General features: G+C 44.2%; 1 protein-coding gene across 1 annotated transcript in view; it reads right to left on the bottom strand.

The window, feature by feature from the left end:
* LOC132895951 (structural maintenance of chromosomes protein 1A-like) overlaps positions 1 to 3,238 on the bottom strand; it is a 10,033-nt gene extending 6,795 nt beyond the window's left edge. Inside the window, exon 1 of the mRNA XM_060936687.1 lies at positions 3,130 to 3,238. Within this exon, the coding sequence (XP_060792670.1) occupies positions 3,130 to 3,238 (109 nt within the window). The remainder of the gene's footprint in view (positions 1 to 3,129) is intronic.
* Between the last annotated feature and the right edge of the window lie 10,151 nt (positions 3,239 to 13,389).

The following is a 13,389-nucleotide window of genomic DNA, read 5'->3' as shown; positions in this document are numbered from 1 at the left end:
CCACTGTGTTGCTTCACCTCTACTTTTAACAGCACTCTGTAAACATTTGGGAACTGAGGAGACCAAGTGCTGTAGTTTTGAAATAAAAATGTTGTCCCATCCTTGCCTGATAAACAATTTCAGTTGCTCAATATTTCAGGGTCTCCTTTGTCGTATTTTGCACTTCATAATGCACCAAATATTTTAAATAGGAGACAGGTCTGGACTGCAGGCAGGCCAGTTTAGCACCTGGACTCTTTTACTACGGAGCCATGCAGTTTTAATATGTGCAGAAAGTGGTTTGGGATTGTCTTGCTGAAAGAAGGAAGGCCTTCCCTGAAAAAGATTTGTCTGGATGGCATCATATTGCTCTGAAATATGTATATATCATTCAGCATTAATGACACCTTCCCAGATGTAGAAGCTACCCATGTCATGTGCACTAATGCCCCCTCATACCATCACAGATGCTGGCTTTTGAACTGTGCGATGATAATAAGCCGGATGGTCCTTCTCCTCTTTAGCCTGGAGGACATGGTGTCTATGATTTCTAAAAAGAATTTCTACTTTTGATTCATCAGAACTCGGGACAGTAGCAATGTGTGAACAATGCTATAATAATTATTATTATTGAAAAATAAAAAAATACGTTCTTACCATCAAATACTTTTATTCCATATTTTGTTGCTTTTTTTTTGTATTTTTGGGGGTTTTGTTTCCGAGTCGAGTTTTTATTTCATCCTTGGTTGGTTCATCAACACGATCTGCCATTTTGTTTTTCTCTACTCATGGTATATGAGCTGATTGGCTAGTAGTAGATTAGCCAATCAGAACGCACGATTGCTCATATCCAGTGAATATATATATTAGTATTGTATATATTGTATACAATACTAATATATATATTCACTGGATATGAGCAATCGTGCGTTCTGATTGGCTAATCTACTACTAGCCAATCAGCTCATATACCATGAGTAGAGAAAAACAAAATGGCAGATCGTGTTGATGAACCAACCAAGGATGAAATAAAAACTCGACTCGGAAACAAAACCCCCAAAAATACAAAAAAAAAAAGCAACAAAATATTGATATTGTATTCTATTGTGAATACAATATCAGTTTTTGAGATTTGTAAATTATTGCATTCCTTTTTTATTTACAATTTGTTCTTTGTCCCAACTTTTTTGGGACAAAGAACAAATTGTAAATAAAAAAGGAATGCAATAATTTACAAATCTCAAAAACTGATATTGTATTCACAATAGAACATAGACAACATATCAAATGTCGAAAGTGAGACATTTTGAAATTTCATGCCAAATATTGGCTCATTTGAAATTTCATGACAGCAGCACATCTCAAAAAAGTTGGAACAGGGGCAATAAGAGGCTGGAAAAGTTAAAGGTACAAAAAAGGAACAGCTGGAGGACCAAATTGCAACTCATTAGGTCAACTGGCAATAGGTCATTAACATGACTGGGTATAAAAAGAGCATCTTGGAGTGGCAGCGGCTCTCAGAAGTAAAGATGGGAAGAGGATCACCAATCCCCCTAATTCTGCGCCGACAAATAGTGGAGCAATATCAGAAAGGAGTTCGACAGTGTAAAATTGCAAAGAGTTTGAACATATCATCATCTACAGTGCATAATATCATCAAAAGATTCAGAGAATCTGGAAGAATCTCTGTGCGTAAGGGTCAAGGCCGGAAAACCATACTGGGTGCCCGTGATCTTCGGGCCCTTAGACGGCACTGCATCACATACAGGCATGCTTCTGTATTGGAAATCACAAAATGGGCTCAGGAATATTTCCAGAGAACATTATCTGTGAACACAATTCACCGTGCCATCCGCCGTTGCCAGCTAAAACTCTATAGTTCAAAGAAGAAGCCGTATCTAAACATGATCCAGAAGTTCAGACGTCTTCTCTGGGCCAAGGCTCATTTAAAATGGACTGTGGCAAAACGGAAAACTGTTCTGTGGTCAGACGAATCAAAATTTGAAGTTCTTTATGGACATCAGGGACGCCATGTCATTCGGACTAAAGAGGAGAAGGACGACCCGAGTTGTTATCGGCGCTCAGTTCAGAAGCCTGCATCTCTGATGGTATGGGGTTGCATTAGTGCGTGTGGCATGGGCAGCTTACATATCTGGAAAGACACCATCAATGCTGAAAGGTATATCCAGGTTCTAGAGCAACATATGCTCCCATCCAGACGACGTCTCTTTCAGGGAAGACCTTGCATTTTCCAACATGACAATGCCAAACCACATACTGCATCAATTACAGCATCATGGCTGCGTAGAAGAAGGGTCCGGGTACTGAACTGGCCAGCCTGCAGTCCAGATCTTTCACCCATAGAAAACATTTGGCGCATCATAAAACGGAAGATACGACAAAAAAGACCTAAGACAGTTGAACAACTAGAATCCTACATTAGACAAGAATGGGTTAACATTCCTATCCCTAAACTTGAGCAACTTGTCTCCTCAGTCCCCAGACGTTTACAGACTGTTGTAAAGAGAAAAGGGGATGTCTCACAGTGGGAAACATGGCCTTGTCCCAACTTTTTTGAGATGTGTTGTTGTCATGAAATTTAAAATCACCTAATTTTTCTCTTTAAATGATACATTTTCTCAGTTTAAACATTTGATATGTCATCTATGTTCTATTCTGAATAAAATATGGACTTTTGAAACTTCCACATCATTGCATTCCGTTTTTATTTACAATTTGTACTTTGTCCCAACTTTTTTGGAATTGGGGTTGTATGATAAACTGCCGTTTTACCCAGCCCTAATACAGCCTACCATAAGCAGGCGTGTTTATAGCTCACACTTAAATGCTGCATTGTTGTATCTTAATACTGCAGATCAACTAAAATAATGCAGGCTATGGGTTTTGTGTTTGAGTTCTATAGAGAGAGGGTCGAGTCTCATGGCTGACCCAATGAAACATGAGGTCTGTTCGATGTTTATAAATCAGAGCAGAGCATGAACCAGGACTCAGTGATCATAGACAACATAAAAGTGTAAAACTGTCTCACTGCCGGGAAAAAAAAAAACCGCTACGTGACTGGATCATGGCGCATGCGTTAATGAACCTCACACCCCCCTGTCTGTCAGAAAACCCCAACCTGGCACTTACCCGAGCCGTTCAGTCCAGTTATAGCCGTGAATTTGCGTAAAGGTCTGACTGTTTGTCGACCTTTATAAGATTTGAAGTTTTCAATCTCAATTAGTTTCAGGTAGCCCATTTTACACTCCGATGTGAGAATAAATAGAGAAGTGCTTGAGTGCAGGTTGGGATGCTGTGTTTGGATGAAGGAATGGATGCAGGGATGCTGTGTTTGGATGCAGGATGCAGGGATGCTGTTTGGATGCAGGAATGCTGTGTTTGGATGCAGGGATGGATGCAGGGATGCTGTGTTTGGATGCAGGGATGGATGCAGGGATGCTGTGTTTGGATGCAGGGATGGATGCAGGGATGCTGTGTTTGGATGCAGGGTGCAGGGATGCTGTGTTTGGATGCAGGGTGCAGGGATGCTGTGTTTGGATGCAGGAATGCTGTGCTTGGATGCAGGGAGGGATGCAGGGATGCTGTGTTTGGATGCAGGGTGCAGGGATGCTGTGTTTGGATGCAGGGTGCAGGGATGCTGTGTTTGGGTGCAGGGTGCAGGGATGCTGTGTTTGGATGCAGGGTGCAGGGATGCTGTGTTTGGATGCAAGAATGCTGTGTTTGGATGCAGGGCGGGATGCAGGGATGCTGTGTTTGGATGCAGGGTGCAGGGATGCTGTGTTTGGATGCAAGAATGCTGTGTTTGGATGCAGGGATGCTGTGTTTGGATGCAGGGTGCAGGGATGCAGGGTGCAGGGATGCTGTGTTTGGATGCAAGAATGCTGTGTTTGGATGCAGGGAGGGATGCAGGGATGCTGTGTTTGGATGCAGGGTGCAGGGATGCTGTGTTTGGATGCAAGAATGCTGTGTTTGGATGCAGGGAGGGATGCAGGGATGCTGTGTTTGGATGCAGGGTGCAGGGATGCTGTGTTTGGATGCAGGGTGCAGGGATGCTGTGTTTGGATGCAAGAATGCTGTGTTTGGATGCAGGGAGGGATGCAGGGATGCTGTGTTTGGATGCATGATGCAGGGATGCTGTATTTGGATGCAGGGTGCAGGGATGCTGTGTTTGGATGCAGGGTGCAGGGATGCTGTGTTTGGATGCATGATGCAGGGATGCTGTGTTTGGATGCAGGAATGCTGTGTTTGGATGCAGGGTGCAGGGATGCTGTGTTTGGATGCATGATGCAGGGATGCTGTGTTTGGATGCAGGGTGCAGGGATGCTGTGTTTGGATGCAGGGTGCAGGGATGCTGTGTTTGGATGCAGGGATGCTGTGTTTGGATGCATGATGCAGGGATGCTGTGTTTGGATGCATGATGCAGGGATGTTGTGTTTGGATGCAGGGATGCTGTATTTGGTTGCAGCGTGCAGGGATGCTGTGTTTGGATGCAAGAATGCTGTGTCTGGATGCAGGGAGGGATGCAGGGATGCTGTGTTTGGATGCAGGGTGCAGGAATGCTGTGTTTGGATGCAAGAATGCTGTGTTTGGATGCAGGGAGAGATGCAGGGATGCTGTGTTTGGATGCAGGAATGCTGTGCTTGGATGCAGGGAGGGATGCAGGGATGCTGTGTTTGGATGCAGGGTGCAGGGATGCTGTGTTTGGATGCAGGGTGCAGGAATGCTGTGTTTGGATGCAGGGTGCAGGGATGCTGTGTTTGGATGCAGGGTGCAGGGATGCTGTGTTTGGATGCAAGAATGCTGTGTTTGGATGCAGGGAGGGATGCAGGGATGCTGTGTTTGGATGCAGGGATGCTGTGTTTGGATACAAGAATGCTGTGTTTGGATGCAGGGAGGGATGCAGGGATGCTGTGTTTGGATGCAGGGATGCAGGGTGCAGGGATGCTGTGTTTGGATGCAGGGTGCAGGGATGCTGTGTTTGGATGCAAGAATGCTGTGTTTGGATGCAGGGAGGGATGCAGGGATGCTGTGTTTGGATGCAGGGTGCAGGGATGCTGTGTTTGGATGCAAGAATGCTGTGTTTGGATGCAGGGAGGGATGCAGGGATGCTGTGTTTGGATGCAGGGTGCAGGGATGCTGTGTTTGGATGCAAGAATGCTGTGTTTGGATGCAGGGAGGGATGCAGGGAGGGATGCAGGGATGCTGTGTTTGGATGCAGGGTGCAGGGATGCTGTGTTTGGATGCAAGAATGCTGTGTTTGGATGCAGGGAGGGATGCAGGGATGCTGTGTTTGGATGCATGATGCAGGGATGCTGTATTTGGATGCAGGGTGCAGGGATGCTGTGTTTGGATGCAGGGAGGGATGCAGGGATGCTGTGTTTGGATGCAGGGTGCAGGGATGCTGTGTTTGGATGCAGGGTGCAGGGATGCTGTGTTTGGATGCATGATGCAGGGATGCTGTGTTTGGATGCAGGAATGCTGTGTTTGGATGCAGGGTGCAGGGATGCTGTGTTTGGATGCATGATGCAGGGATGCTGTGTTTGGATGCAGGGTGCAGGGATGCTGTGTTTGGATGCAGGGTGCAGGGATGCTGTGTTTGGATGCAGGGTGCAGGGATGCTGTGTTTGGATGCAGGGTGCAAGGATGCTGTGTTTGGATGCAGGGTGCAGGGATGCTGTGTTTGGATGCAAGAATGCTGTGTTTGGATGCAGGGAGGGATGCAGGGATGCTGTGTTTGGATGCAGGGTGCAGGGATGCTGTGTTTGGATGCAAGAATGCTGTGTTTGGATGCAGGGAGGGATGCAGGGATGCTGTGTTTGGATGCAGGGTGCAGGGATGCAGGGTGCAGGGATGCTGTGTTTGGATGCAAGAATGCTGTGTTTGGATGCAGGGAGGGATGCAGGGATGCTGTGTTTGGATGCAGGGTGCAGGGATGCTGTGTTTGGATGCAGGGAGGGATGCAGGGATGCTGTGTTTGGATGCATGATGCAGGGATGCTGTATTTGGATGCAGGGTGCAGGGATGCTGTGTTTGGATGCAGGGTGCAGGGATGCTGTGTTTGGATGCATGATGCAGGGATGCTGTGTTTGGATGCAGGAATGCTGTGTATGGATGCAGGGTGCAGGGATGCTGTGTTTGGATGCATGATGCAGGGATGCTGTGTTTGGATGCAGGGTGCAGGGATGCTGTGTTTGGATGCAGGGTGCAGGGATGCTGTGTTTGGATGCAGGGTGCAGGGATGCTGTGTTTGGATGCATGATGCAGGGATGCTGTGTTTGGATGCAGGGATGCTGTATTTGGATGCAGCGTGCAGGGATGCTGTGTTTGGATGCAAGAATGCTGTGTTTGGATGCAGGGAGGGATGCAGGGATGCTGTGTTTGGATGCAGGGTGCAGGGATGCTGTGTTTGGATGCAAGAATGCTGTGTTTGGATGCAGGGAGAGATGCAGGGATGCTGTGTTTGGATGCAGGGATGCTGTATTTGGATGCAGGGTGCAGGAATGCTGTGTTTGGATGCAGGGATGCTGTGTTTGCTGCTGATGTCAGTGCCCTTTAAAACGTGTGTGTGTAAATGCGACTATTTGCGTATTACAGCTGTAATATCATCCGCCCTCTTTAATATCATGTGCCCTCTGTGTCTCGTGCGCTCCCGTTCTTTGACGCACATCGGAGCGACAAGGCAAAATAAAAGTCCTCTCTTTGTCGCTCGACGATTTACCAAACCCACTGAGCTCTATATAAAATCTGGAGAGCTCAGAGCCTATTCCCCGCTGGAGAGATGAGTGAAGCCATCTGGCCGCCATCTTACCACTCCCATCGCGTGTATTTGGCTGTGTTAAACCATCATATCTGATCATACTTACCCCAAGAAAAGTATCTCCTGACTTTTTTCCCCTTTCATTACCTCTCTTATTTTCTCAACTTTACCCACATTCCTTACATATCTTTATAGTGCTTTATAATCCTTCACTGTTAGAGTAGAGTGGGGGAAAAAGCCTCCCTTAAGGAAAATTCAGTTTTTCTCCAAGTTGAAATGAACCATGTGTTTTAGTTTTATCATAGTTTTTGACAACAGTGACATGAACAATAATGCCACCTAAAGTTTGCCTAATGTTAATACTTAATTTTTTTTTTAACCAAAACAAACATTGTGCCAAGGGGGCCTTTTACACACACACACACACACACACACACCCAGTGGGTTAAAAGGCCCCCCGAGGTGGGGCAATAGGCCCCCTCACTCAAAAAAAGCTGTTTGGATAGCAAAAGTGTTTACTTAAGCCTATAATGTGAAAGAAACAAGAAAATATCCCTGAATTAATTAATAGATGCATTATTTTATTATATTTCGCATTTTAATTTCAGGGCGGCATGGTGGTGTAGTGGTTAGCGCTGTCGCCTCACAGCAAGAAGGTCCTGGGTTCGAGCCCCGGGGCCGGCGAGGGCCTTTCTGTGTGGAGTTTGCATGTTCTCCCCGTGTCCGCGTGGGTTTCCTCCGGGTGCTCCGGTTTCCCCCACAGTCCAAAGACATGCAGGTTAGGTTAACTGGTGACTCTAAATTGACCGTAGGTGTGAATGTGAGTGTGAATGGTTGTCTGTGTCTATGTGTCAGCCCTGTGATGACCTGGCGACTTGTCCAGGGTGTACCCCGCCTTTCGCCCATAGTCAGCTGGGATAGGCTCCAGCTTGCCTGCGACCCTGTAGAAGGATAAAGCGGCTAGAGATAATGAGATGAGATTTTAATTTCAATATAATTTTGTGTGGATTGAACATGAATTAACAAAGAACAAGTGCATCAATAAAGAATGCTAATATTCATTTTTTTTTAAATATTAAGTTCAAATTACTTGCTTTACTCAATCAGGTAAGTGAGATGTTATTAAAAACTATGTATCTGCTATTCAGAAATGTATGAAATACAGTAATTATGATAAAAGGAAACGATGCCCCCTGGGGGCCATTTACCCCGCCATTAAGGGGGCGTTTTACCCCCCAGACTACACTTTTACAAAAAAGGGTCTTACTTTCAAAATGTGATTCAACTTTTTAAACCTAATGTATTTTTTTAACGTACTGACTTGTCTACTCATACCACATACACAGCTGTGATATCTGACGAAATAGCAGCTATCTAAATACAGTTTTACTGATATCTGAAAATTATATCACTTACCATGAAATTTGATCTCTCTCCCCTGCGTTGCTGATATGCGATCCACAGTGGATATTTGTATATCCCCATTGTCAAGCCAGTCCATATCAACAATAGAAATGTAACTTTGCGCCATCTGGTGGTTATTTTGGGTAAAACAGGCCGGGGCGTATTACCCCATGGGGGCTTTTCCCCCACTCTACTCTACTGTTTCTTTTTTCCTTTTTCAGTTCAGTCTCTGATCTTTTTTTAATGAATGGCTCTTTTTTACGACTATAATTATTTTTATGGAGATGATTTCAGTTTTTTTCTTATACAGTGTATCTTTCCCTTTCATATATTTTTTCTTCCTTGTACATATATATAATCAATATACTCACAGGTGAAATGTCCGTCCACAACCTTTCACCTGACGGTTTGTACAGTTCACTGCTGCACATGTTGGCATTTTTCTTCTAATTTTTCTCACCAACTACATAAATAACTTGTCCAGTTTCGTGTAGCTCCCAGTAGTGTAAATGATCACGCTGCTCTGTGATGGGAGTGGTAAGATGGCGGCCAGCTGGCTTCACTCTGACGAGTCCATGAGCTTTCCAGGTTTTATATCGAGCTCAGTGACCAAAACTCAACTTTTCCACAACCTTCTAATTTTTCCCCCTCTAGAAAGTTTTCATATTTCTATCAGCCTGTAAATAAAAGTAAAGCATTTTGGTATTTTTGACAGAAGCATATTGCTGCCACACCAAAAAAAAAAAAGTATCACGTAATAACATGAAAAGTTTATTTTTATAACAATATTTTCATGTCATTACATGAAACGTTTCACGTTATAACTTTAAACTAATGTTTGAATCTATGGTTTAAGATGTGTGGGGAGTAAACTGGGCAATATGGGGAATAAACTGGGGAATATGGGGAATACACTGGATAATATGGGGAATAAACTAATATGGGGAATAAACTGGGTAATGTGGGGAATAAACTGGGTAATATGGGGAGTAAACTGGGTAATGTGGGGAGTAAACTGGGTAATGTGGGGAGTAAAATGGGTAATATGGAGAGTAAACTGGGTAATGTGGGGAGTAAACTGGGTAATGTGGGGAGTAAAATGGCTAATATGGTGAGTAAACTGGGTAATGTGGGGAGTAAACTGGATAATACAGGGAGTAAACTGGATAATACGGGGAGTAAACTGGATAATATGGGGAGCAAACTAGGTAATGTGGGGAGTAAACTGGGTAATGTCGGGAGTATACTGAGTAATGTTGGGAGTAAACTGGGTAATATGGAGAGTGAACTGGATAATATGAAGCGTAAACTGGGTAATGTGGGGAGTAAACTGGGTAATGTGGAGTAAACTGGATAATATGGGGAGTAAACTGGATAATATCAGAAGTAAACTGGGTAATATGGGGAGTAAACTGGATAATATGGGGAGTAAACTGGGTAATGTGGAGTAAACTGGGTAATGTGGGGAGTAAACTGGGTAATGTGGGGAGTAAACTGGATAATACAGGGAGTAAACTGGATAATACGGCGAGTAAACTGGATAATATAGGGAGTAAACTGGGTAATATGGGGAGTGAACTGGATAATGTGGGGAGTAAACAGGGTAATACAGGGAGTAAACTGGGTAATATGGGGAGTAAACTGGGTAATGCGGTGGGTAAACTGGATAATACAGGGAGTAAACTGGGTAATATGGGGAGTAAACTGGATAATGTGGGGAGTAAACTGGGTAATGTGGGGAGTACACTGGGTAATATGGAGAGTAAACTGGGTAATATGGGGAGTAAACTGGATAATATGGGGAGTAAACTGGATAATATGGTGAGTAAACTGGGTAATGTGGAGTAAACTGGATAATACAGGGAGTAAACTGGATAATATGGGGAGTAAACTGGATAATGTGGGGAGTAAACTGGGTAATATGGGGAGTAAACTGGATAATGTCGGGAGTAAACTGGGTAATGTGGAGAGTAAACTAGGTAATGTGGGGAGTAAAATGGGTAATGTGGGGAGTAAAATGGGTAATATGGTGAGTAAACTGGGTAATGTGGAGAGTAAACTAGGTAATGTGGGGAGTAAAATGGGTAATGTGGGGAGTAAAATGGGTAATGTGGGGAGTAAAATGGGTAATATGGTGAGTAAACTGGGTAATGTGGGGAGTAAACTGGGTAATGTGGGGAGTAAAATGGGTAATGTGGAGAGTAAACTGGGTAATGTGGGGAGTAAACTGGGTAATGTGGGGAGTAAAATGGCTAATATGGTGAGTAAACTGGGTAATGTGGGGAGTAAACTGGATAATACAGGGAGTAAACTGGATAATACTGGGAGCAAACTGGGTAACACAGGGAGTAAACTGGGTAATATGGGAAGTTAACGGGATAATATGGGGAGTAAACTGGGTAATGTGGGGAGTAAACTGGGTAATGTCGGGAGTAAACTGGGTAATATGGGGAGTAAACTGGGTGATATGGGGAGTAAACTGGGTAATGTGGGGAGTAAACTGGGTAATGTGGAGAGTAAACTGGGTAATGTGGGGAGTAAACTGGGTAATGTGGGGAGTAAAATGGCTAATATGGTGAGTAAACTGGGTAATGTGGGGAGTAAACTGGATAATACAGGGAGTAAACTGGATAATACTGGGAGCAAACTGGGTAACACAGGGAGTAAACTGGGTAATATGGGAAGTAAACGGGATAATATGGGGAGTAAACTGGGTAATGTGGGGAGTAAACTGGGTAATGTCGGGAGTAAACTGGGTAATATGGGGAGTAAACTGGGTGATATGGGGAGTAAACTGGGTAATGTGGGGAGTAAACTGGGTAATGTCGGGAGTAAACTGGGTAATATGGGAAGTAAACTGGGTGATATGGGGAGTAAACTGGGTAATGTTGAGGGTAAACTGGGTAATATGGGGAGTAAACTGGGTGATATGGGGAGTAAACTGGGTAATGTTGAGGGTAAACTGGGTAATATGGGGAGTAAAAACTGGGTAATGCGGCGGGTAAACTGGATAATACAGGGAGGAAACTGGGTAATATGGGGAGTAAACTGGGTAATGTGGGGAGTAAACTGGGTAATGCGGTGGGTAAACTGGATAATACAGGGAGTAAACTGGGTAATATGGGGAGTAAACTGGATAATGTGGGGAGTAAACTGGGTAATGTGGGGAGCAAACTGGATAATATGGTGAGTAAACTGGGTAATGTGGAGTAAACTGGATAATACAGGGAGTAAACTGGATAATATGGGGAGAAAACTGGATAATGTGGGGAGTAAACTGGGTAATATGGGGAGTAAACTAGGTAATGTGGGGAGTAAAATGGGTAATATGGTGAGTAAACTGGGTAATGTGGGGAGTAAACTGGATAATACAGGGAGTAAACTGGGTAATGTGTGGAGTAAACTGGGTAATGTGGAGAGTAAACTGGGTAATGTGGAGAGTAAACTGGGTAATGTGGGGAGTAAACTGGGTAATGTGGGGAGTAAAATGGCTAATATGGTGAGTAAAATGGGTAATGTGGGGAGTAAACTGGATAATACAGGGAGTAAACTGGATAATACGGGGAGTAAACTGGATAATACGGGGAGCAAACTGGGTAACATAGGGAGTAAACTGGGTAATATGGGAAGTAAACTGGATAATATGGGGAGTAAACTGGGTAATGTGGGGAGTAAACTGGGTAATGTCAGGAGTAAACTGGGTAATGTTGAGGGTAAACTGGGTAATATGGGGAGTAAACTGGATAATATGGGGAGTAAACTGGGTAATGTGGGGAGTAAACTGGGTAATGTGGGGAGTAAAATGGGTAATGTGGAGAGTAAACTGGGTAATGTGGGGAGAAACTGGGTAATGTGGGGAGTAAACTGGGTAATGTGGGGAGTAAAATGGCTAATATGGTGAGTAAACTGGGTAATGTGGGGAGTAAACTGGATAATACAGGGAGTAAACTGGATAATACGGGGAGTAAACTGGATAATACTGGGAGCAAACTGGGTAACATAGGGAGTAAACTGGGTAATATGGGAAGTAAACTGGATAATATGGGGAGTAAACTGGGTAATGTTGAGGGTAAACTGGGTAATATGGGGAGTAAACTGGGTAATGTGGGGAGTAAACTGGGTAATGTCGGGAGTAAACTGGGTAATATGGGGAGTAAACTGGGTGATATGGGGAGTAAACTGGGTAATGTTGTGGGTAAACTGGGTAATATGGGGAGTAAACTGGGTGATATGGGGAGTAAACTGGGTAATGTTGAGGGTAAACTGGGTAATATGGGGAGTAAACTGGGTAATGTGGAGGGGTAAACTGGGTAATATGGGGAGTAAACTGGGTAATGCGGCGGGTAAATTGGATAATACAGGGAGTAAACTGGGTAATATGGGGAGTAAACTGGGTAATGTGGGGAGTTAACTGGGTAATGCGGTGGGTAAACTGGATAATACAGGGAGTAAACTGGGTAATATGGGGAGTAAACTGGATAATGTGGGGAGTAAACTGGATAATACTGGGAGCAAACTGGGTAACATAGGGAGTAAACTGGGTAATATGGGAAGTAAACGGGATAATATGGGGAGTAAACTGGGTAATGTCGGGAGTAAACTGGGTAATGTCGGGAGTAAACTGGGTAATGTTGAGGGTAAACTGGGTAATATGGGGAGTAAACTGGGTGATATGGGGAGTAAACTGGGTAATGTTGAGGGTAAACTGGGTAATATGGGGAGTAAACTGGGTGATATGGGGAGTAAACTGGGTAATGTTGAGGGTAAACTGGGTAATATGGGGAGTAAACTGGGTAATGCGGCGGGTAAACTGGATAATACAGGGAGTAAACTGGGTAATATGGGGAGTAAACTGGGTAATGTGGGAAGTAAACTGGGTAATGTGGGGAGTAAACTGGATAATATCAGAAGTAAACTGGGTAATGTGGGGAGTAAACTGGGTAATGTGGGAAGTAAACTGGGTAATGTGGGGAGTAAACTGGATAATATGGGGAGTAAACTGGGTAATGTGGGGAGTAAACTGGGTAATGTGGGGAGTAAACTGGGTAATATGGGGAGTAAACTGGGTAATGTGGGGAGTAAACTGGGTAATGTGGGGAGTAAACTGGGTAATATGGGGAGTAAACTGGGTAATGTGGGGAGTAGACTGGGTAATGTGGGGAGTAAACTGGGTAATGTGGGGAGTAAACTGGGTAATATGGGGAGTAAACTGGGTAATGTGGGGAGTA

The sequence above is a fragment of the Neoarius graeffei genome, chromosome 13 (genome assembly GCF_027579695.1).
Source record: "Neoarius graeffei isolate fNeoGra1 chromosome 13, fNeoGra1.pri, whole genome shotgun sequence".
Classification (NCBI taxonomy): domain Eukaryota; kingdom Metazoa; phylum Chordata; class Actinopteri; order Siluriformes; family Ariidae; genus Neoarius; species Neoarius graeffei.
The sequence above is the reverse complement of the archived record's forward strand: the minus strand, read 5'-3'. Positions and strand labels throughout refer to the sequence as shown.